Raw genomic sequence first — 25884 nt, 5'->3', positions numbered from 1 at the left:
TCTTCTAGGTCGCCATAGTACTTTTCATTTTCTTCTAGTCCAAAAAATACTATATTTCTTCTCTTTAACTGTTGTTCAAATCTGTCCATACATTGTTGCTGTTTTTCCAACTTTTCTTCAAGTTCTTTTGTTTTTAGTTCCATATTTTCAAACTTTTGTGATATATTTTCATTAAGTTTTTGCAAATTATCCTGAACTCTATTCATCTCTTGCTTTTGGTACCGCATATCCTCTCGGATTTCCATCAGTAATTTCATCATTTCTTCCATTTTTGTGAATATTTATACCACGAGTACCAACTTGTCAGCAGTCAATATTTTATTTTAAATTGACAGCGGCATCTAGCGGTGAGGTGCCAAAGTATCAATGGTTAATATCTTGGATCAGTTCATAGTACGGATACTCGTCAATAGGTGGCAGTAGGAGTTTTTTAAAAACCGTCAATTCGGTTTGTTATGAGTCATCACACAAGTATGTTTTCGTAAAATCACTTTATTATTTGTCGGTATTGTCACTAATTAGTCAAAATAATGTCACAAAATATCACTTGAATTACTTATTTGGTACAAAATCTGTTATTGTTTTGAATTGTCACTGATTTATTATGATAAACTGTCACTGATAGTTACATATTTGTCTTGTTGTTTTTGCTGATATTAAGCGGTATTTCACTTGGATAACGTTTGTTCACGTGCACTGGCAAAAACTCTTCACATTAAATTACTTTTTAACACTGTTTATGTACTTTTTATATTTTAAAAACACAATTAAATGCAGACAAGATGTTGACGTGCGCACAGCAGCGCCCTCTAACTATATGTATAACTGGCATACCTACGTATTATTAGCTGCACAACTAAAGTGGTCTGTATTTTTGGGTAAGTATTTAAGGCAAACTGAAAACTTTTCCCGTGTTTTCTATACTACTCTAACTCATAACTGGATACCTAGCTAGGGAGGAGTGGGGGTAAACCAAAGTCTATGTCTCCAAAGTAGGCCTTACAAAGTGAAATGTCAAATATGGCTACAGCAATGACAATGTGGCTTTGATCAAAAATATTTCAGTAGAAATACTAATGCAAAACATTGTTCATTGAAATAAATGCGCGACCCACTGTCCTAGTTCTACTCCTACTATTAGCGTCAATTTTTAGGGTTCCGTTCCGAACATACGTAGTACAAAAACGGAATCCTTATAATACCACTCGCGCACATTTTTATCCATCTTTAAGCCATCTCTCTAAAGATATATTTTTATAAGAATTAATAGGGTAGTTGACTCAAATTTAATATTAAACATTAAACAATATTTATTAAAGGGGTCTGAAGAAAATGGGTTGAAGTATATTGATATCTTAGTAAAAGTTAAGTATTTCATAGAAAACTTAATTTAGAAATTATGTATTTACTTTTTAAATTTTTGACAAACTTCAAAAATGTTGTCAATTTTGTGACGTCACGATGTCACTAAAGGAATAAACGTCAAACTACGTTTGGTTAAGGTTAACGTGTTAACGTGATGCCATGAAACAGTTAAAATATAGAACATCATGGCTGAAAACATTTTGGCTCGATTTGAATCCTGTTGTTCGTTGAAAAAAAAAATCAGTTAAAATTCTCAGCGCGGAAATGGCACGTTAAGCCGTCGGCCTCGGTCATTATATTAATGGATTTAACATCAGCAGCTTGGTGGGTCTAAGCTCCATATCCCCTTTCCCACAAAGGAGGTCAGACCCTATAGTAGGACATTAAAAATAGGCTGATAATTAATGATGAAAGCCAGATAAACTAAAAAGGTGGGTTAGGCTGATTCCGTCAGTGACATCCAACATGGTCAATTCTTTTTTTTTTATTTCGTTACAAGTTAGCGCTTGACCACAATCTCACCTGATGCTAAGTGACGATGCAATCTAAGATGGAAGCGGGCTAATTTGTTTGGAGGAGGATGTAAATCCACACCCCTTTTCGGTTTCTACACGACATCGTATTGGAACGCTAAATCGCTTGGCGGTACGTCTTTGTCGGTAGGGCGATAACTAGCCACGGCCGAAGCCTCCCACCAGCCAGATCTGGACCAATTAAGAAAACCTCAATCGGCCCACCTGGGGATCGAATCCAGGACCTCCGTCTTGTAAATCCACCGCGCATACCACTGCGCCACGGAGGCCGTCAAAATAATGGTTAATGTTGAATTAACATTTATTACGATGATTGAGCACAAAGTGAGGATCTCGGTGCGTCGCCCTCGACTAAAAATACTACGGCAGTTCACAGAACGGCTTTACAAAGAAAGCGTGTCTTGACCTCCACTGCGAGTTTTTGTTTCAAAACAATGTAATACATTGTTGATATAGCCATAAAATTATTATTTCCATCTTCATCATCAATGTCAGTCTTATTTAGCGACCCAACCTGCTAACCTATTAACTATTTTGGCCTTTATTATCAACCTATTAAAATAAACATGCGTGATAGCCCAGTGGATATGATTCCGGAGGGTGTGGATTCGAATCCAGTCCGGGGCATGCACCTCCAACATTTCAGTTGTGTGAATGAATTTTAAGAAATTAAAAATTACGTGACTCAATCAGTGAAAGAAAACATCGTCAGGAAACCTGCATACCAGAGAAGTTTCTTAATAGGGATGATGACAGTTTTTTAAATTGTATATAAATTAAGAGTATACTAATAGTAAAGCAATTTTGTAAAAGGAACAGGGTATCTGAGATCATTACTTTCGGAGCTACAGGGATTTAAAGAGTCAGATTTGCGGCGCTGCCGCGGATCCCTGAAAAACGCCCCATACAAAATGGCTCGAAAAAATGACGTCATAGGCAATGTAATGATCGTTAGATTTGTATGCGCGTTCAAACAAAATTACTAATATCTTTGTTATTTGTGCGTTTATCTTTATAGTTCATATATTAAAAAATGTCACATTTAATGTAAGGAAGCTAAAACTGTATAAATTTTCTTCTAATTACGATAAAAAAAATTTAATAGTTTTTGAAATTTTATAATCTCATTTATTTTGCAAATATCCAGACAATCTTTGCTTTTTATGTATAAATTAGTTAACATTGACCCTATTTACCCGAATGTATCATAAAAATCAATATATTCAAACCTAGTCATCATCCCCATTCTCTACGTGTGTGAAGTCTGCCAATCCGCATTGAGCCAGCGTGATGGACCATTCATTAGCCTAACCCCTCTCACTCTAAGAGGAGACTCGTGCTCAACAGTGAGCCGAACATAGGATATCCTCTGCATTCATAGTAGTAGATATTATTTTTTACGTCAAGCAAATGAATACTTAACTTGCAAATTTATTAAACAGGAAGCGTTTTAAAAGGAAACGTGCGTATTGCGGAACAAGCGCGTTAGAATATTTTGAGACACAAAGGCCTTGGTGATATGACCATGGGTGGGTTGAAGGTTGCGTGACGTTACATCCCTCTCATAATGTTTATAGGTATTAAGAGTTCTTTACCGTATATAATCGGCTCAAAAGGCCAGGCCTTTCGTCCTTATAGGATAGGGGATATGGAGATTAGACACACCACGCTGCTTCAATGCGAGTTGGCAGTTTAGTAATGTAAAATTGTTCAACGAACTCTACCAGGTGTTAACGATAATTATATTGATGGTTTTACAAGCTGTCCGAGAGAACACTAGACCGGGATTTTTTACTGCAAAATTTTCAAGAAGAAAATAACATTGTACTTAATAGCTCGACTCAGGATTCGAACCGAAGACATCCGAAGTTATATAGTAACTTTATATGACTCCGTATTACGATCGAACTACTGGATCGACGAGGCAGTTTAAATACCATTCATCTATACTTCTTTAGTAATAAAAATTAATTGCTAAATGTTTGCTAACCGCTAATCTCAAGAACAGCTGAACCAATTTTGCTAATTCTTTTTTTATAATACTCCTTGAAGTACGAAAAATTCTTAAATAAACTTTACTTTACTCCCATAATATACGATACGAGCGAACGAGAATAATACTTAAGTTAATTTGAACTTTAATACCATAACATAAAGTTCAAGTGTTAATGGAGAGGTTTTGAGAAGGCAAAACAATTGGGCGACTTTAGGGTAGGTAGGTGTATGTACGCTAGGGGGTAGGGAAGCGGTAGTATAGAGGTGGGGTAGAGGTAGGGAAGAAGTGCACATAAGTCAAAGCGAAGCTGGACCGGGTCCGCTAGTTACTAATAGGTATTATAAAAAGGTAGATTTTGTGAGGTTGAAGGGGGAAATATCTGGATCTACATAACCAATTTTGAAAATACCTTTACCAGTAGAAAACCACGTTATTTGTATATATTATATATATTATAAATTTGTATCTATACTAATATTATAAAGCTGAAGAGTTTGTTTGTTTGTTTTATTGAACGCGCTAATCTCTGGAACTTCTGGTCAGATTTGAAAAATTCTTTCAGTGTTAGATAGCCCATTTATCGAGGAAGGCTATAGGCTATATATTATCCCTGTATTCCTACGGGAACGGGAACCACGCGGGTGAAACCGCGCGGCGTCAGCTAGTATATTATAAATTGGCTATATTTAACCCGTATTTCCACGGGAACGGGAACCACGCGGGCGAAAACAACGGGATGTCGGATTGCCTTTTAAAAAAAATCCTAAACTAAGTTACAGAACCATTTGTCTCACAAAGTAACGATATTTTCAGGTAGTTTTTTCTTGAATTAAAAACTGTTGTTATAGAAAGGTTTAGTAAAAAGACGCCACTTTACTCTCTTTGTGTGTCAAGTGGCACAGAAGCGGTTTTACCGTGGCATAAAGGCGTATGACACTCGACGTTAGAGTTGTGTCCGTGCTTTACAAAAGACGGCATTCGGAGGTGTTTCGAGAAGGAAGTTTTTCTAGGTAACAAAAAAAATATATACGGTCGAATTGAGAAAAGTTGGTAATAAAAATATTTCAAAATCGGTTCATAAATGTCGGAAATATCGCTGGACATACATGAAAAAAAAATATACATACAGCCAAACGTAGAACCTCCTCCTTTTTGGAACTCGGTTAAAAATGAACTGAACGTCTTCTCAATCAGTACTTGTACTATGTATCAATACTATTTAATATGAAGGACGTGAAATATATATAAAATCCATACTTAATTATATTATAAACTCCCTAGTTAAATCCATTGCTATAAACTATACTACAGCATTTCTTGATGAGTACTGTTTACCAATAAAGAAATTCGAAATGAAGGTAGGAAACGCATGTCATTTCATAACTTATTTATTTTAAATTAAGTATGGTTTGTTTATAAAATTAGATTTTATTAGTTTATTAGTATAGACTTCGTACCTACGGGTGAAATTTAGCTTTCACAAATCCCATGCAATGGATTTTTCCGGGATAAAAAATAGCCTATCCATTCCAAATGTTAGACAAATCCATTCAGTAGTTTTTGCGATAAACAGAAATATCCATACAAACTTATGCGTTTACATTAGTAGGATGGGAAGTACCTACTCGTAGGATGCAAAAGTGAGTCTGTTTGTTCCGGTTTCACGGCTAAAATACGAAACCGATTTAAATTTATTTTGCACCAACGAAAAGCTACATTATCATCCTATATTTTATCCCCGTATTCCCACGACAACGGGAACTATGCAGACGAAACCACGGGGCGTCCGCTAGTAAGAAATAGAGGAAGCACTGCGCATTATTAGCATACTACGATGCGTTGCAGAGCAATAAAAATCTCAACCGCGTTGTGTACAAAGAATTGAATGCGATTGAAATATTTGGCACGCGCAGCAGTGCTGAGACGAAAGCGACTTCTGGAGCTATTTAAAGAAACGTGTGAATGTAGCACAAGTTCAGAGAGACTTCAGACATCACGTCGTGATTAAGGTTAATTACCCCCAAGGCCATAGTGCCAATGTTCGAGGATAATAAGATGTACGACGTATTCTTTACTAGCAGACGCTCCGCGGTTTTATCCGTGTAGTTCCCGTTCCTGTGAGAATATGGTTATAAAATATAGCCTATGACACTCACAAATAAAGTGGTTTTCTATTGGTAAAAGAAATTTCAAAATCGGTTCAGTAAATCCAATGACTACTTCGTACAATCTAACAAACTTTATTTCAATAGAATATTACTAGTCGTAGCCCCGTGGTTTTATCAGTGTAGTTCCTGTTCCCGTGAGAATATCCTGCCGATCCGCATTGGGCCAGCGTACTGGACAATTGGCCTAACCCCTCTCATTTTAAGAGGAAACTCGAGCTCAGTGAGCCGAATATGGGTTGATAATTATGAGATCCAGAGATTACCCCTGCAACGCAGGGAGGTAGTTTATAGATAGTAGAGGTCCGCTAAGAACGGATTTAGCGAGAGGGCCGGATTAAGGAGGTCTAAGAACGGACGAAGACGCGAGCGTTCACTAATATTAGCATAGAAGATGATTTAGTTGCTGAAATTGTCTCAAGAAAAACTCGAGCGTAATTTTCGACAAGCCCGGAAATATAAACTGTTTTTAATTCTTTGCCACCTGAGAAATGTAGACTTCGTTGAGTTTTCTTATGCAAGCCGTGTGCGCTGACCTTAAAAGTGAGAGGCACAAGAGTTTCGTGCCCGTCGAGGAGCTGATTTTTTTCATTTAAACCTTTTAGAATGTCTCAGATTAATTCTGATGATATTTGTCACCTATTACGAGTACCTTGCAAACATATATTTAATTTAAAGTCTTCAGCGCTTAGTATAACAATCGATGCCACGTAGTAAGTAGTTAATAGTGGGGTTAAACAAAATAACAGACAGTGAAATAATAATACCGATAACTAAGAAAATAAGACTTGATAGCCTTGTGGATGACCTCTGCCTTCGATTCGGAGAGAATCCGGTCCGGGGCATGCACTTTTCAGTTATGTGCATTTTAGGAAATTAAATATCACGTGTCTCGAACGGTGAAAGAAAAACATCATGAGGAAACCTGCGCTTACATGAGAATTTTCTTAATCCTCTACGTGTGTGAAGTCTGCCAATCCGCGTTGGGCCAGCGTGGTTGACTATTGGCCCAACCCTGAGAGGAGACTCGAGCTCTGCAGTGAGCCGAAAATGGGTTGATAATGATGATGATAATATACCACATCACATTATTTTTGTTATTCAACAGGAAGCGTTAAATTTTTATTTCACCGGAAGTTATGCGATGATACACTTTAAGATAATCGCAAATATAGTCTTAGTATGTTGTTCCTATGCCATTTAATAAAGGGCAGAAACGAATCGTGTGTTGTTACGTCATATTTTGGCAACCTTTTCAATATTATAACGATTTAACCGCTATCCGCATAGAGTCACCACATACGAGTACGTTTCGTTAAAAGCTGTTTTTCTTTTCACAATTTTAAACCATTTTGTTTTAACGAACCTAGTCATTATAAAAAAACTTTACCGGTCAAGTGGTCACTTGCTTTTTGTGCATGTTTTTGTCACCTCCTAAACGGCTGGACCCATTTGGATCAGATTTTGTGTGCATATTTCAATGGGTTCAAAACACAATTGAACCTATACTACAGCCCTACTGGATGTGTACTGTATACCAACAAACAAATTAAAAATGAGAGTATAAATTGCTAGTAATTTAACACCTAATAATAAATAATATAATTAAGTTGTTCTTGAGTTAATTTAATTAAGTTAATTAATGAAAATAAATTTGATTTAAATATCACGTGTCACAAACGGTGAAGGTAAACTTTGTGAGGAAACTTGCATACCTGGGTGTGTGAAGTACGCTGGCCCAATCGGCATTGGGCCAGCGTGGTGGACTATTGGCCTAACCCCTCTCATTCTTAGAGGAGACTTGAGCTCTGCAGTGAGCCGAATATGGGTTGATAACGAAGCTCACTACAATTAGATATAGTTAATATATTTTCAATAAAATTTTATAAATAAGCAATGCAATATTATAAAGAGGTTAAACTTTGTTTGTATGTTTGTTTGTTTGTAATGAATAGGGTCAAAAACTACTGGACCGATTTTAAAAATTATTTCACCATTCGAAATTACTTTCACCATTATCCACAAGTAACATAGGCTAAATTTCATTTTGGAAAAAAATAGGGTTCCGTAAGATATTTGGGTTTTTCGGACACAAGGTGTAAAAAAATTAACCAGAAAAATTATTTAGTATATAGGTAGGGTAAGGGTAGGGTAGGGTATGGGTAGGGTAGGGATTGGGTAGGGGTAGTTGAATGTTTACATCGAGTTTCACGGGGACGAAGTCGCGGGCGTCCGCTAGTTTAAAATAAATAAGTTATGAAATGACATGCGTTTTCTACCTTCATTTCTAATTTGTTTGTTAGTAAACAGTATTCCTCGAGTATGGCTTCTACTATTCTAAAGTAATAGGAAATTTTCCGGGTACAGTAAATAACAATATGCTGGTATACATTACAACACAACAAGCACTTAGAAGGAATTGAAAATTTTCCAACATCAGTAAACACAGTTTCGTGAACAAAACAACAGAATTGAGGTAACCCAATAAAATATATCACGATTCAATTAACGCATATCATTATGCAAATTGTATACATCACAATATATGTAACTGTGATTTTAAACTTGATTGAGACTAGTTCGTTGACTTCGTGATTCACACGCTTGTAAATTCGTTGGTAGGTTTGAATGTTGGTTAGTAATCACCGTCACAAGTTAAAGGTCGTTCAACCATTGTATCCTGGACGGAACGTACTACGTTTACCGCCGTATTTATAAACATGGATTAAGATATAAACCTCAATTTTCTTCAAAATAAAAAGAACTTTAAGTAGTAGTGAGTAAGTCAACTTTATGGCAGGGTTTTAGTGTTCTTTGTATAGAAAGTCATTCAAGTGCGTCCACTGATCCAAATCGTACGGATCGTAGTGAACGGATTTTATTAACCGACTTCAAAAAGGAGGAGGTTCTCAAGTGGACTGGTATTTTCATTCAATGTACATCGATTATTTTAAGACCGATTTGAAAAATATTTTTTGTTGTTTTAAAGGGTGTCCCCATGTGGTCCCATATTCATCATGTCAGAATCTGGTGATGGAAACCTGGAGAAATCGAGAGGAACTTTGAAAAAATCAAATAAAAAAAATTACGAACACATTAGTCGTCCGTACGTAATGTGTTCGTAAATTTTATTATTGAGTATTTTTAAGCACTACAATTTAATTAAGGTTTTTAATCGATCTAATGATAGAGCTAAAATACAGATGAGGGAACTCCTCAACGATTTACATTAATTACCTTGTGTTTAGGCTTCATTAATTTGTATTAATGAGAACTTTCTACCTAGATGGATTGTGATTGTCATTAGGGCATTTCCGAATTTTATTTTAAACCTTGTTTATGACGGTTACGGTATGGTATGGCGTTATCAATCTTTAGGTTTATTATATACTAACGCATCTTGAATATGTAGAGATTTATTAAAATATTTTTCTGGAATTAGGTACTTATGGATATAAATGTGTTATGTAAAACTGTTCTAAGAACTTTTTACGCCGATAAATCCCAACAGTATAATTATACTAAGTAGTAGGTATCAATATTTTCCTTAACATAATTTAACATTAAATTTTGGATGGAGGAAAAATAATATACTTACAAACAAATTGAACTTAAAATTAAATTAAAATAATATACTAACTTGTAAAGAATATAAAAAAGAGTATGCTCTGTGAACAAATTGTACACAGAGCATACCCTTTTTATATACCCCTAAGTAAAACCTATTGCATGCCACTGGTTTTTTTGGTACTGGTTTGTTTGGTCACATATCACGAACTCCCGGATGCAGGTAATGTGATTAACCATAACCATACTTCAACCAACGAGCAAAACGTCAAAGATTACACAACCTCAAAGTTCCGCTACTATTATTTATCTATTCTGTGGTTCCGCCATTATAACATGCGATATTTCTGTCCAATATTTGTTGCATTTTCCTAAAGATTTTATGCTATTAGATATGTCACTAGCGCGTCGATACTGAGGCGGACAAAAGTGGCTAAACCCTCAAAGCACGAGCGTTTTTTTAACGCGTTTAAGCTTTCAAATATAGTATGAAGTTAAATGAAGGTCTATTTCCAACGCCCAAAATTGAAAATGCAACACAGCTCGAAGAAAAGCGTCGCGTTTTTAAACGCTGACGTGTGAACATATACTTGGGAATGCATTTATTCTACTTGAGTCTCTTTACTTTTCTACTTGCTTTTTTAACGTCCGTTAAAAAAGCGCTCGTGCGAATTGATTGATTGAATGGGGGCTAATTGTTTTAATTTCATTTAATCACATTGAACGAAAGTTATTTAAACAAATAATCTATACTAATATTACAAAGCTGAAGAGTTTGTTTGTTTGTTTGCTTGAACGCGCTAATCTCAGGAACTACTAGTCCGATTTGAAAAATTCTTTCAGTGTTAGATATCGAGGAAGGCTATGAATTATCTCCGTATTCTTACGGGAACGGAAACCACGCAGGTGTAACCGCGCGGCGTCAGCCAGTACCTGAATATCTATACTAATATATGAAGCTGAAGAGTTTGTTTGTTTGCTTGAACGCGCTAATCTCAGGAACTACTGGTCCGATTTGAAAAATTCTTTCAGTGTCAGATAGCTCACTTATCGAGGAAGGCTATAGGCTATATTATATATTATCTCCGTATTCCGGAACGGTAACCACGCGTGTAATCGCGCGACGTCAGCTAGTACCTAAATATTCTTCAATAATAGTCTACAAAGTCGAGTTGTGTGTTCAGGAAGTGTAAAAACTATCTAAACCTATATGTATAACGTGCATTGTGCGCTCAGTAGAGTAGCTAAATTCGGATCACCTTTTGCGGTGATTTTGTAGGCACGTAACATATCTACAGTATAGAAAATCTTTGCATTTCCCCTGTAGCAACGGTTCGTGTCACCGCGTGATTCATGCTTAGTTTGATGACCTGTCTCATCGCGTTATACGGATTGGTCTTCACAAAACTAACGGCACATCCGTTGCGGAATAACTTTTTGCTTGGATTTTCATTGTTTCCTAGTGTGAATAAATTAATTTTAATGCCTCAATATCTCAAAGATTCTAAAAGTAGACAGAAGCCGCTGTCTAACTGCATTGCTTTGTACAAGCATTTCCCATATTCTTCGTCATCGTTGAGTTAATCTCGTGAAGATTATAAGACGAAGGAAATGCTCACCAGCCCAGGTAACCCAGGTATACCCCCGTATATAAGTCTATGGAGATGATAATATAATGTACTGTAATGTACTGTAATGTATGTTTATTCAAGAAAACTGCATTTTTATCCTCTTCTTGTTCAAAAAGTTACCAAAGCGGCGAAGTAACATTTGAAGCTGTATTATTTTATTTGTATTATTTTTTTTATTACCAAGAAGCTTAACAAGCAAGAAAACGAACAAACAAACCATAAGTCTTAAATTCATTATCAACCCATATTCGGCTCACTGCTGAGCTCGAGTCTCCTCTCAAAAAGAGAGGGGTTAGGCCAATAGTCCACCACGCTGGCCCAATGCGGATTGGCAGACTTCATACACGCAGAGATTTAATTTCATAAAATGCACATAACTGAAAAGTTGGAGGTGCATGCCCTGGACCGGATTCGAACCCACACCCTCCGGAATTGGAGGCAGCGGTCATATCCACTGGGCTATCACGGAAATTTGTCTTCAATAAATGTCCTAAAACTCAGGCTGTATGGTCAACGATCTTTGCTTGTTGGGGAGAAATTATAGATGAAATTAACAATGTCGTTAAGTGTTGTAGCAAACTTTTTACGATGCAGTAATGATTTCATTAGTAAAGTAGATTTATCAAGAACTAGCGGACCCGGTCAAGCTTCGTTTTGACATAAGTGCACTTATTCTCTATCCCTACTCTACTCTTCTATACCCCTACCCTACCCTACCCCTACCGCTTGACTCTAAAACGTTTGTATGGGAAATAGAAAAGGGCAGTTTTTAGGGTTTTCCCGGAAATTATTTGATTTTTTCTCACCTTTTAAACCTTCCCTATACACCACGAACATTTCAAGACCAAGATAAGATAAATCCGTTAAGTCGTTATCGAGTTTTAGCGAGACTAACGAACAGCAATTCATTTTTATATATATAGATTTTTAGACATTTATGTGAATTGCCGGGTGGTTAGGCCGGGGATAGACATTCCCTTTTAACCAATGGTGCATCCGAAAATTCAGCTATCTCTTTCTTTACGTTGGGACGAAATGGGACTGGGACAAATCGGCCGCTATTGGACGATATTTTATCTATTTCGTCGCATGTTATTTAGATGAACTAAATTTAAAAGCAAAGTTACCTGACACATGCTGCGATGTACGCATACACGAGTATGTGCTAGGACGAGAATACCAGAATAGAAGAAGCAAGTCTGTGATACACACACTCATCCATTAATTATAGTGTTAAGCTACATGAATTTGTTTATGACGCCGCGAGGTTTTATCCGCGTGGTTCCCGTTCCCGTAGGAATACGGGGATAATCTATAGCCTATAGCTTTCCTCGATAAATGGACCATCTAACACTGAAAGAATTTTTCAAATCGCACCAGTACCTTCTGAGATTAGCGCGTTCAATCAAACAAACAAACAAACTCTTCGGCTTTATAATATTAGTATAGATGTAACGTATGTTTTAAAGAGAGTAGCCAGAAAAAGATTTGAATGGAGAAGGTTGAAGGAGGCCTTTGCCAATTGGCAAATGAACCTTCAGAAAATATATAAGAACAAAATATACGAATAGTTTCAAATGTATGTATGTAGATATATTATGTAAATGTCTGTAATATTTTGTGTTGTATAAAGTATAGTGTAAGATTTTGTTAAAAAGGTCCGAATAAAAGGCTTATTTATTTATTTACTAGCGAACGCCCGCGACTTCGTCCGCGTGGAAATCAATTTAAACTTTCAAGCCCTATTTCACCACTTTATGGGTTGAATTTAAAAAAAAATGTTTTTTTTAATGATTTATGAACAAATTTTTAAAACTGTAACTCTAAAAATGAAGGACTTTCCATATAAACTTTCAACCCCGGTTTCACCCCCTTCTCATTTTATTTTCGGAATAAAAAGTATGCTATAACCCTCTCCGTATTATGGTCTTAAACTGTGCCATGATTCATTTGAATTCATTTAATAGTTTCAGCGTGATGCCCGAATAACTAAAAAACAAGGACAGACAGGCAGACAGACAGACAAAAAATCAAAAAAATCATTATATTTTTTAGCTTCAGTATCGATTATATAATGCCCCCAACAAAAAATCTCAAAATATCTTCAATATACTGTTTAAACAGAATGTACAGAAGTCGTATTATAACTATAGATTCTAGATGTCGCTGGCTTCCTTTATGCCACGCTAACGTTACAAATGGTTTAGGTAAAATCTCGAATTGCGAAGAAATGTATAGAAATCGACCCAGTTTTATTATATGTGTAAATTGTATGTATTAACTAAAGTGTAAGATTTCGTTAAAAAGTCCGAATAACTGGCTTACTTATTTATTTATTATTTTTTTGTTATGTTTTAGAGATAATAAATGATTTTATTATTATTATTACTCATTACTATCAGATGCTAATCTAGGACAAAATGACGACACGGTGTCAAAGGCGCAAATTGTGTTGCAATCTCGACCCGACCAACGTCGAAAATTGATAACTGGTTGTAACAATAACACTACAAATTTGAAGTAATGGTTGGAAAAATTTCAAGTTCTAAACTATTATTGCATTGAAAATAGACATGAGTTAAATTTTCGTAAATATGATATTATACTCTGGCAACTTCGTTGAGACAAAAGTCTTCGAACAGTGCGTGTTGCCAGTGATGACCTATGGTTCCGAGACTTGGTCGCTAACTATGGGCCTCATAAGAAGGCTCAGAGTCACACAGCGGGCGATGGAACGAGCTATGTTAGGAGTATCTCTGCGTGATCGAATCAGAAATGAGGAGATCCGCAGAAGAACCAAAGTCACCGACATAGCTCAACGAGTTGCGAAGCTGAAGTGGCAATGGGCGGGGCACATAGTGCGAAGAGCCGATGGATGTTGGGGTCCCAAAGTGCTGGAATGGCGACCCCGCACTAGTAAGCGCAGTGTTGGCCGACCCCCCACCAGGTGGACTGACGACATCAAGCGAGTCGCAGGGATTCGCTGGATGCAGTTGGCTCAGTATCGTGATGTTTGGAAGTCCCTACAAAAGGCCTATGTCCTGCAGTGGACGTCCATCGGCTGATATGATGATGATGAACTTCGTTGATGACACTCCCATGATATGCGGGCGACGGGGGGTAAAGACTGCGCGGGTGTGACATCCTGCGTGCGGGGAAGTGAGGTGCATCAGTCGAGGGTTTTTCATTCATCGCTACACGCCCCCCGGCCCGCGCGGACCATCGGGAGTGTTGCGAACGAAGTTGCCAAGCTATAGTTTAAGAGGTTCGTACTGAATCTCAACCAAAAGAGAGAAGAAGTCAAATGGACGTTCTTTATTTCCGAAGCAATTTTCTTTAAAAATGACACTGATTTTTTGTCTGTACCTACTTCTCATTTCTTTGGGGAGGAACCGTTTCCACTAATTACGTCCATGAGATCTGTTATCTTCCATTATAGTTGTTTGATACTTTATATTGAAATAAAATATATAAGATAGACCTTTAAGTAATTATTCTATTAAGTAACTGCCTCATTAACAACGCGGTTAGCTAGTTCGGCTACTTATAATGTGGCTCAGTGTTCGAGATTAGATAAAAAAATCAGGTATTTTGATTTTACAACCTGAATTTGGGGTCTCAGCGGTATTATAGCTTTACAAATTCGTTCGTAACACTCCCGATGCTCCGCGCGCACGACTTCATACCCGCGCAGTCCTAGCATATCAAGGGAGTGTCATCGACGAACAGGCAAAGCTATAGTGCATTCCATACAATTTCATTTCCTTAAAGAACATGTAAAAAAATAAGTGCACCAGTATTTTCCGACACACTTGTAGTGCACATGTGTGTCGGAAAACACAGGTGCACTTATCTTCTGCGTAATCTCTGAGGTGAGCCGTGATAGCCCAGCGGATATGACCTCTAATGTCTTAAACGGTGAAGGAAAACATCGTGAGGAAACCTGCATACCAGAGAATTTTCTTAATTCTTTGCCTGTGTGAAGTCTGTCAATCCGCATTGGGTCAGCGTGGTGGACTATTTATCTAACCAATCTCATTCTGAGAGGAGACTCGAGCTCAGCAGTGAGCCGAATCGTCGTCATCAACCCATATTCGGCTCACTGCTAAGCTCGAGTCTCCTCACGATGTTTTCCTTCACCGATTGAGACACGTGATATTTTATTTCTTAAAATGCACACAACTGAAATGTTGGAGGTGCATGCCCCGGACCGGATTCGAGCCCACACCCTCCGGAATCGGAGGCAGAGGTCATATCCACTGGGCTATCACTGCTCTCATCATGTGAATCGAATATGGGTTGATAATGGTGAATCTCTGAGGTGAGATTGACTGTTATTGCCGAAAATATAGTCGGGACATTATTATTAGTAACCAATAACAATAATTTATCGAGGACGGAACCTACCTCGTTGACAGGTAAGTATTTTCCCCAAAGTGTGTATCAGCGGTTTCGGAACAGGCACAAGTATAACCCATGATTCACCGGTCTAAGAATCTCGAGAGCTTTGATGTGTGTTCATAGGAGATCACTTAATAAATTAAACGTCGACGATGCGTAAACATTCCGGGAGATTATCACTACAAGGTATTTTTAGTCATCAATATATTCTTTTGCAGTTATTTCTGGGTTTATGATATAGGGATTAATCTAAACTACGTTGAAGAGTTTGTTTGTTTATAACGTTAATCTCGAGAATTACTACCAGTAGCCAAATGGCACGTCGATTCTCTTTCTACGATCGCAAACGCTTCGAAAACTAGAAAAATGTAAATGTGGGAATGACATTTGCTATCGACACGTCACGTGATCAAGATCTGTCATTACTCAAAGGCAACTTTGCAATCTCTTGGGTGTAGGTAAGTTGGAAATTTGGGAAATCGGAAACCAAACGTTGGGTTTCGCTGCCCTATATTCACTGTCGCTATTATTAAACGTTGGCCTTTTATGGCGTATTTTGTAAAGGACACAAGATTTACATTCATTTCTGCCATTGTCATAGCGTTTTTCGTTTTTACCGAAGTTTTTTAGGTCTTTGCAATTTTACAGCCTTTGTCTGTCGAAAATACGAACGAGATATAAATGGAACTGTAATTATGATCGCAGATTTGTTGGACATTGCAAATTTACAACCTTATTTATGTCGAACGATGTGTAATTACAATTATTACTATCGTGAATGCAAATATGCCAATCCGCATTGCGGCAGTGTGGTGGGTTTTAGCCACAAATCCCCCTCTGCTACAGACCCACTGGAGAGACGCCTGTACTCTTAGTAGGTCGGTAAAAAAATCCGTTTTAATGTGATTCATTAGTGAGCTTCTAAATCAATTATCCGATTGTGATGAATCTTGTGAATTCTTGTCTACACGTTACCTATTACAATTTTATAATAGACGGAGTCGATCCTATGCCTAAAGCGTTTTCAGATAGCATGGTGCAGGTGACAGTTCGTTTCGCTCTTGAAAGTTGTCCGTGTTTCGCGATAATAGTACGTATTATAGACGTCGTAAGACTCAACTGTCGCCGTACCCATGCTATCTGAAAAACACTTTACCAACAATCTTTACCACTTTACGAACAAACAAATTAAAAATGAGGGTATAAATCACTTGTCATTTCACATCTAATAATAATTATAATTATCTTGTTCTTAATGAAAATAAATTTGAGATATATGCTTAGAACAATTAGATATGTGTAAAATATTTTATGTAATATTTTTTATACAAACCATACATAGTTCAAAATAAATAAGTTCTGAAATTACATGCGTTTTCTACCTTCATTTCTAATTTCTTTGTTGGTAAACAGTATTCATCAAGAAAGGCTGTAGTATAGGTACCTACCGAGCATCGCAAGAAATGCCGCAAAACCTTACTAAAATATCATTACAAACAAAACAAACACAAAACTGTGATCTTCTTCGAACGAACCAATATCACTGACATAGCTCAGCAGCGTTGCGAAGCTGAAGTGGCGACGGGCAACATAGTTCGAAGAACCGATGGACGTTGAGGTCCCAAAGTGCTGGAATGGCGACCCCGCACTGAAAAGCGCAGTGTTGGTCGACCCCCAACTAGGTGGACCGAGGACATCAAGCGGGTTGCAGACAGCCGGAAATCAACAAACGGAAGCTCAACTAGTAGGAATCATTATAGCGGACGCCCGCGACTTCGTCCGCGTGGAATTTAGTTTTTACAAATCCCTCGGGAACCATAGATTTTTCCGGGATAAAAAGTATCTGCTATCGTAGAGTATCTGTATATAATGCTATAATATATCTCAATACCAAATTTCAGCTAATTCGATTAAGTAGTAAGAAAGAGTAACAAACATTCATATCATTAAAATCATCAGTTTTCGCAAATCTCGAGAAGCCATGGATTTTTTCTGGATAAAAAGTAGCCTATGTGTTAATTCAGAGTAAAATCCATTTCCATTCCTAATTTTAGCCAAATCGCTTCAGTTAAAGAGTAACAAACATCCAAACATCCATACAAACTTTCGCGTTTATAATATTAGTACGATAAAATATGTAGTTCGTGTTTACCCTAAAGAGGAATGAAAAATGTAGGACGTAGGTAGGTACGTACATTCGTGTTTAACTTCCTTTTCTATCTAGACCAACGTTGTCAAACGGGCCGCCAATAAAGATAACTTGTTTGTTTACAATTGTTCACAGATTATAATCAAGCAGCGATATCGACTATAGGTACCTACAATTTGTTAATGTAGAGTTGTAGTGCTAACATGCGACTGAGAAGAGAAATGGACAAAATTTCGTCCAATGGCGGCGGAGTTGTCCATGCCATTGATTGAATATATTTTCTCCTCAATTAGTTGCATGTTATCACCACAATTTTGTTCTTCAAAATATTTTAAAACAAGCGACTTCGGCCGCGTGAATTAATTGTAAGCTTTCATCCCCTATTTTACCTTCTCCTATTAATATTTTCGCATGTTTTATACACTTACTTATATAAGTACTTATAATAGACACTAATCATTTTACACAAATATAACTTAAAACATGAACGATTTATGTTAGAAAAACTGCAACCTTGTTAAACCTTTATGGGTAGAACTTTAAAAAATCATAAAAATCTTGAATAATTTTTAGTATTTTTCAGGTAGTTCATACTATTTTTACAAATTCAACTTGACATATGAAGCACTTTACAAACTTTCAACTCCTATTTCACCCTCTTCTGATTCTTCGTACTATGGTCTCAAATCACGACAAATTTCAATTTAAATTAATTCACTAGTTTCAGCATAATGCCCGGTCAACATAAACACGGACTGAGAAAGAATAATAAAGAATATTTATGAATTCAGTATCCATTGTATCATGCCTTCCAACAGAAATTATCAAAATATCTTCCACAATCAATTGAAATTATCTACCCACAATTAAGCAAATAAATTATTATTATTATTATTATCTTCAATGTACATAATAGAACCAGTTACAGTTTTATTATAAGTATAAATAAATATCACGAGATTTTAGCTTTATATTTTTGTAATTTTGTGTAATTCTGAGTATAATTCTGAGATTTAGGTAATTTTGAAGATATTATTTTGTAAGTTAGTAAAATTATCAAGTTATATTTTTGTATTAAACTTATAAGTTAAGTACTCACCTCATATACATTTGGATGCCAAACTTTAGTTAGAAACCTAATTGTGGGTGGTGAATATGGGTAGTCCGGAGGGAATTTCATATGTGCCTGGAACAAAAATAAAAATTATGAACAATAGTTTACTTAATATACACACAAGGGTTAAACTTAAATATATTAATTATATTCAATATATTATTTATGCCTTGGAGGTAGGGAAGTTGATAGTTTTAAACTGTTTTTAAAACACAGTTTTTTATAATGTTAACATCCGATAGTATGATTATTACAGGCTTAAACAATGCACATACTAAGGCTTTATCAATAGTAAACTTGTTTCAAATAGGGTAGTTGACTTATAATCAAATTTAATATAAACAATATAAATTTTCATATAGTACATGATTAAGGGGTCCAAAATACTTATATCAACATTAATTAATTTATATTAAATAATGGATTGTATTATTGATTTAAAAATTATGTATTTTTTTTATATTTAAACGCTGTCGTCCATTTTGTGACGTCACAATGATACTTGATGTCACTAGAGGAATAAAATGTCCAATGTTTTGCTTCTCTCAGTTTTGATATGGTTTAGAGTTAACATGACGTCATGACACAGATAAAATATAGACCATCACGGCCATCATCTATTGGCTCCTATTTTTAAAAAAATATTTACTTAAAAATTTTAATTTTCATGTATTCATGTCTCAAAAAATATGATATTTTTTTTCAATCTATTAGAAGAGTAATGAACAATTTAAGAGCCTTTTAAACAAGTGACAACTAGACTATTGTCTGGCCTCTCTATAGAGAGGAGAGAGAGCTAATGATAACAATTATCATCCTGGTAAACCTAACTAATATTGTGAATGTGGAATGTGTGGTTGTTTGTTTGTTGTGCTGTTACATGATGTAATGAAATTAATGTTAACATAAGAGTCCCAAAGGTGTACTAAGAGAACAAAAGGTATTAAAAATAAAACTAAAATCCCTTTCCCAGCCATGCTATGCCAAAGCACTTAAAGCTTATTGTTTGGCACCACATTCAAACCACATTAGAAAGGACTACTACACTACTTGTAGGTACAATGTTATTTTTCGCTTTTTAGAGTAATGCATCTTTAAGGTCAGTTTTTTGTTAAGTGAAACTTTTATTGTTAGTCAGAAGGTATATTAGGTAGTTACTTGTACTTGACTGAAAAAAGGAGATTTTGATTTTATTTTAAATTTTGAATAAAAACAGGCGTTAACTATACCACAGCCTTTCTTGATGAATACTGTTTACCATCAAACAAATTAAAAATGAGGGTATAAATCATTAGTCATTTCACACCTAAAAATAATTATAATTAATTTGTTCTTAAATTAATGAAAATAAATTTGATAAGTAAGCTTTAACCAATTAGATATCTTCTATACTTATAATAAATCTGTAGAGAGGTCAATTCTGTACATGAAATATATTTCCAAAATAACTATCAGGGGGTGATTAGTGATCGATACTGATGCCAAAAATGCAATCAGTAAAATTTTTGTCTGTCTGTCTGTCTGTCTGTCTGTCTGTCTGTCTGTCTGTATGTTCTTTATAGAAACAAAAACTACTGGACGGATTTTAACGAAACTTGGTACAATTATTCTACATACTCCTGGGCAGGTTATAGTATACTTTTCATTACGCTATGATCAATAGGAGCAGAGCAGTGAAGAGAAATGTTGAGAAAACGGGAGAAGTTACTCAATTTTTTAAGCTTCCGTCGCGTGTACAGCCTTAATGGTTAAAGCTACATAGAAATCATGTATGACGGAAATGTTCTCCTTAAAATTATCTATAAAAACACAACAGCATATATATGTCTATCTTTTATGGTTGACTCACAATAACACGTGTAACTCCCAATAGCTTAGCAGTTCGGAGCTTTCTAATTATATTTGTCTACTCTTATGTTTATAACACTCATCACTCATCCCTAATAAGAAAGTTAACATTATAACCTATTCAATAAAAAAAGAATCATAAAAATCGGTAAAGAAACACCAAAGTTATACAAGAAATATGCTAAGCCATCGCGCGTGAATACTAATTCATGTTATATGGATTATTTTTGTGTAACGGTTGCCGCGCTCGACGCGACTCGCGGTGGGAGGAATAAATAAAGAAGTGCAGCCTTAATGAGTAGGGTAGGGGTAGGGTAGGGTAGGGTAGGGGGGTAGGGTAGGGTAGGGGTAGAGTAGTGGTAGGGTAGGGGTAGGGTTGGGAAAGGGGAAGGGTAGGGGTAGGATAGGGGTAGTTGAAAGTTTACAACGACTTTCACGCGGACGAAGTCGCGGGCGTCCGCTAGTGGTTAATATAATTTATATAACATTTTATAAACAAACCATACAGAATTTAAAATAAATAAGTTATGAAATGACATGTGTTTTCTACTTTCATTTCTAATTTCTTTGTTGGTACTGATCAAGAAAGAAATTAGAAAAAGTACTTTATTAAAAAAAATCCATAACTATATGCAATGTATTCCAAAAGCATTTAGAAATTCAGCCAAGTATTGTATGCCATCTATACATACTTAATTTATACATTGAATAAATAACATCTCGTGCCAGAGGGCAGAGAAGAAAATTGGAGATTGGAATCATTATGTGAGAAATAGCTCTTTAGCTGAGCCACAATACCCTTCCATTATCTATTGTATAGGGTGCTCCTGAGATATTTCCTATACCTCTGGGGTTATATTCTTTACTGAAAATTAAGTAAATAAAAATGTTCAAGAAATGTGTTCTAAAGTTCATATTTTCGGGGTACATAATATTTTTTTGGTAAATAGATCTTAAGATGTGTCCCACATACTCATCCTTATAATAATGACGTAGCCAAGTTTAAAGTATTTTAAAATGCAAGGATAGATAAAGGCATGTGTTACATTAATAGTCGGAATTATTTGAATTACTTTGTATGAAATCATAAAAAGTTTGTATATTAAGGTAAATAAATATTAGTCATGCAGTTCGGTTCCTATAAGTGAATTCGTCAACACCTTGAAGTTATGGGAAATACTCCTGAGCAACCTGTATATATGAGTAGTTGAAGAAATGAACGGATAGCCCACTGATACTAGACTGTCACCAATAACAGAACTTCACTTTGTAGAGCATCCAAGGATATAGTCTTACAATATTGTGAAACATTCCCATTTTTAATGCAATATAGGTTTTCACTTAACTACAATTAAGCATGATGGAAAGCATTAATGCGATCCAATTTGTAGCATGCTTACCTAGAAGATGGATACCTTGCTTTGAAGGTGTTTAAATTAGTGTCAGGAAACACAAACATTGGAAGGGCATTCCAAATATTTGTGGTGCGAATTAGAAATGTGGCTGCAAATTGTTTCACATGTCTAATTTGTTTGAGTACCTTGCACACCCTGTGAATTGTTAATCTTTTTATAGGTTTTCCACTTACTGAAAAGTTACATCTTGCATCCATTTAACAATACAGTAAGTAAATGAATGAATGTGTTTAGGTGTGTGTAATATTGTGTGATGTTACAAGTTACAATACAAATTACATAGGTACCTATAAAATAGGTTTTTAAATCTTAATAATAATTATTTTATTCCTAGCTATTTATATATTATATACCTATTATACTTATGTGTGTTTTAGTTACATTCATTTGATTTTGAATCTTAATAAATATGAAAAGCATTTCATATTACTTAGACAGCTTTACAAATCTCTACTAATTAATAAAAACTACTGCTTATTATGCAGGAATAATGGTTTTTTTAGATGGCCAAAATAGGTGTTTTATATTCTTTTGTTCTGTGTATAATATTTTGTAAGTTTGTTATCAATGGCTATAGAAACAAAGTGTAGTTGAAATTATTAATATAATGTAGGTAATTTGTGATCTAAAGTGCAAAATTGTCTTACCTTGAAATAGCCTCCTTGGTAAAGAGTGTCTGGGGGTCCGAAAATTGCCACTTCCCACTCAAACAAATTGTCATCTCCCAACAACTTCACTCTGAACCCCTCCACGGGTTCCTCTTGCAAGCTTTTGTACTCTAAGGCCAGAGCCCTCAGAGCAGAACTGGTCGGCACCGTATTAGACATTATTATCACCTACCCTACAGTGACAAAATTAAAACTGCTATCTATTTAGAGAATCTATTAACATAACACTGTGGGGCTCTCCTCGCGGTCCACGTATTCACGAGGCATTTCCACTCGTCTCAAATCACAATAACAAAGTATGAATTTTGGTAAACATATCACCAGGAACTCAATAACACGATTCGCGCACTGACGCCAGCACTAAAACGTGCGTAGATTTTTCAACTAAAAATTGGAACTGTTCACAAAGCGATGCGAATTATAACAATGAGATTGCCACAATTCGACGTCCAAACAATCGCACTTCCAAGGAAAACGGCTGCGTATTGCTCTGTATACAGCTGCTACCTGAGTTGCCCGACCGAATATTGTAGAACAGCTGTTAGTTATTTCCGTGCTTGACTTGATTGCGCAGCGATGTGACGCACGCAGCCATTTATCGACTGTGATGAGAAACTTCAAACTTGTACTGCTAGAGCCATCTAGTTTTGAGTAGACACATTGGCATCAAAAACAAACTTGTAGCGTATTGTTTACAACAAGATGTTGTAGATGGCGGGTTTCATACTATATTTTAATTTCATTTATTGTCAATAGAGGGCGTTACTAGTTTATTTTATACATGTTTTATTTAATTTGAAAATAATGACTGAGTTGAGAATTTTTTTTTTCAATGTAATCTTTATCGTTTCTGGAGCAGCCTGAAGTTACGACATCAGACAAGATCGATGAACCACCGACCAAATCGATGCATAAGGTTATTAGAGGTGAGTGGCACCCATAAGATGATAGTTAGGTAGGTACGTTTTAAACTTAGTGACTTTGGTGACTAGGTAAACATGCTTGCTAGGACTACTCCTAGCAACTACTCTCATCCTACGATCACGGATCAGCCCAACCTCGGACCATTTGGTCTGAGAGCCCAGCTGGCGCACATATAAATCAGAATGCATCGGTTAGAGTACTTTTCAGAAAATCCCGGGGCTTCCTTAATGTGTGTGATGTTGACAGACACCAACTTTTACTGGTTCAATGAGTCGCGATTTTTGCCCCTGACTAGTGGGTAGTTTGAGATTCTGATGTGTATTGAATAAGTATGTACCTAACAACTAATGAATATATTGTATCGATAATAAGTAGATGTAGTGAGGTACATTAGTTGTGGGGTTTTCATTCATCGCTAACGCCCCCCGGCCCGCGCGGACCATCGGGAGTGTTATGAACGAAGTTGCCAGACGCAGAACAAATGGCGGTAGGATACCTATTATGTATTAATAAGGGTATATATGATCGCTGGATGCTGGCGGCTGGAGACCATGGTGCATAGGATTCCTTGCAAGAGGCCTATGTCCAGCATCGGCTGTTATTGATTCATCATCATTATCATCACTAACAACCCATATTTGGCTCACTGCTGAGCTCGAGTCTAATCTCAGAAAGAGAGGGGTTAGGCCAATAGTCCACCACGCTGGCTCAATGCGGATTGGCAGACTTCACACACGCAGAGAATTAAGAAAATTCTCAGGTATGCAGGTTTCCTCACGATGTTTTTCCTTCACCGTATAAGACACGTGATATTTAATTTCTTAAAATGCACACAACTGAAAAGTTAGAGGTGCATGCCCCGGACCGGATTCGAACCCACATCCTTAGGAATCTGAGGCAGAGGTCATTTCCACTGGGCTTTCACGTTTTTTTTTTTATTCTTTACAAGTTAGCCCTTGACTACAATCTCACCTGATGGTAAGTGATGATGCAATCTAAGATGGAAGCGGGCTAACTTGTTAGGAGGCGGATGAAAATCCACACCCCTTTCGGTTTCTACACGGCATCGTACCGGAACGCTAAATCGCTTGGCGGTACTTCGAAAGTTAGTCACGTTAGTTTTATTCGATTTCCACTTGCATTATTGGTACCTCACCTCGTATAATACATGGAATGACGGAAGAGAATATAACTATCCTTCTCAAAATTCGCATTAAGCTGGAGGTAACTGTGTTCAGATTACGCAGTGCAGTCATACCGTGGGCGCGTGATTCAAAAGCGGCTCGCCCACCATTGCCATGTAAAGGCATCGGAAACCGGGCCTTGTGCAACCTACAGCTTCGCTCAACACATTAAGCTAAAGGATTTCGATCATTCATATTATATTAATACACTTTTTTAATCAACTAGCGGACGCACTCGACTTCGTTCGCCCATATACCTCTTTAATCCAGCCCTATCGTAAAATCCGGTCTTACGGATGCCTAGTACGAATAACTATAAACTCTCTTCTTGGACGCATTCTTCATTGGTGAAGGTCGTGTCCGCATAATACATTGTAATCTTTGGTGTCCGCAATGCAGTCCCTTCGAGTGTTCCCCAGTGTTTACAATCCCCTCCACACAGTCCGGACCTCAGCTTTTCTAATGGCTGTTGTTACAGGGAGACCAGTGAGTAACTTAACCTGGTCAAACCAGCGGGTAGGTGGATGGCAGCGTGGTCGTTTCCCCTCCACCTTGCCCACCACTATTAGTTTATCCAGGTTATCCGGAAGGCGACGGGCTATATGACCAAAGTAACTCAAAATCCTCTGGTAACCTTTTTAGATTTATTCTACCTGAGAATTTTCTTAATTCTCTCGGTGTGTGAAGTATGCCAATCCGCATCGGCCCAGCGTGGTGGTCTATCGGCTTAACCCCTCTCATTCTGAGAGAAGACTCATGCTCGATAGTAAACCGAATACGACTTTTAACATATTGTATTCTGTGCTTTGGGATTCAATTAATTTAATTTTATATCTTGTTTATTTCGAAACATGCCAATTTTATTGTTTGTGTTTTATTTTAGGTAAGTATAATTAAAAAAAATAAATGAAAAAAAAAATACTG

At 36.5% G+C, this 25884-nt stretch overlaps 1 protein-coding gene across 1 annotated transcript in view; it reads right to left on the bottom strand.

Annotated features, from left to right (window-relative positions):
- LOC112045149 (ubiquitin-conjugating enzyme E2 R2) overlaps positions 1-23449 on the bottom strand; it is a 49772-nt gene extending 26323 nt beyond the window's left edge. Inside the window, exons 1-2 of the mRNA XM_024081234.2 lie at positions 22832-23449; positions 18907-18993 (exon numbers count right to left, since the gene is read on the bottom strand). Of these exons, the coding sequence (XP_023937002.1) occupies positions 18907-18993; positions 22832-23011 (267 nt within the window). The 5' untranslated portion in view covers positions 23012-23449. The remainder of the gene's footprint in view (positions 1-18906; positions 18994-22831) is intronic.
- Between the last annotated feature and the right edge of the window lie 2435 nt (positions 23450-25884).

Source organism: Bicyclus anynana, chromosome 20, assembly GCF_947172395.1.
Source record: "Bicyclus anynana chromosome 20, ilBicAnyn1.1, whole genome shotgun sequence".
NCBI classification, from domain to species: domain Eukaryota; kingdom Metazoa; phylum Arthropoda; class Insecta; order Lepidoptera; family Nymphalidae; genus Bicyclus; species Bicyclus anynana.
Note: the sequence above shows the minus strand (reverse complement) of the source record. Positions and strands in the feature narration are given on the sequence as shown.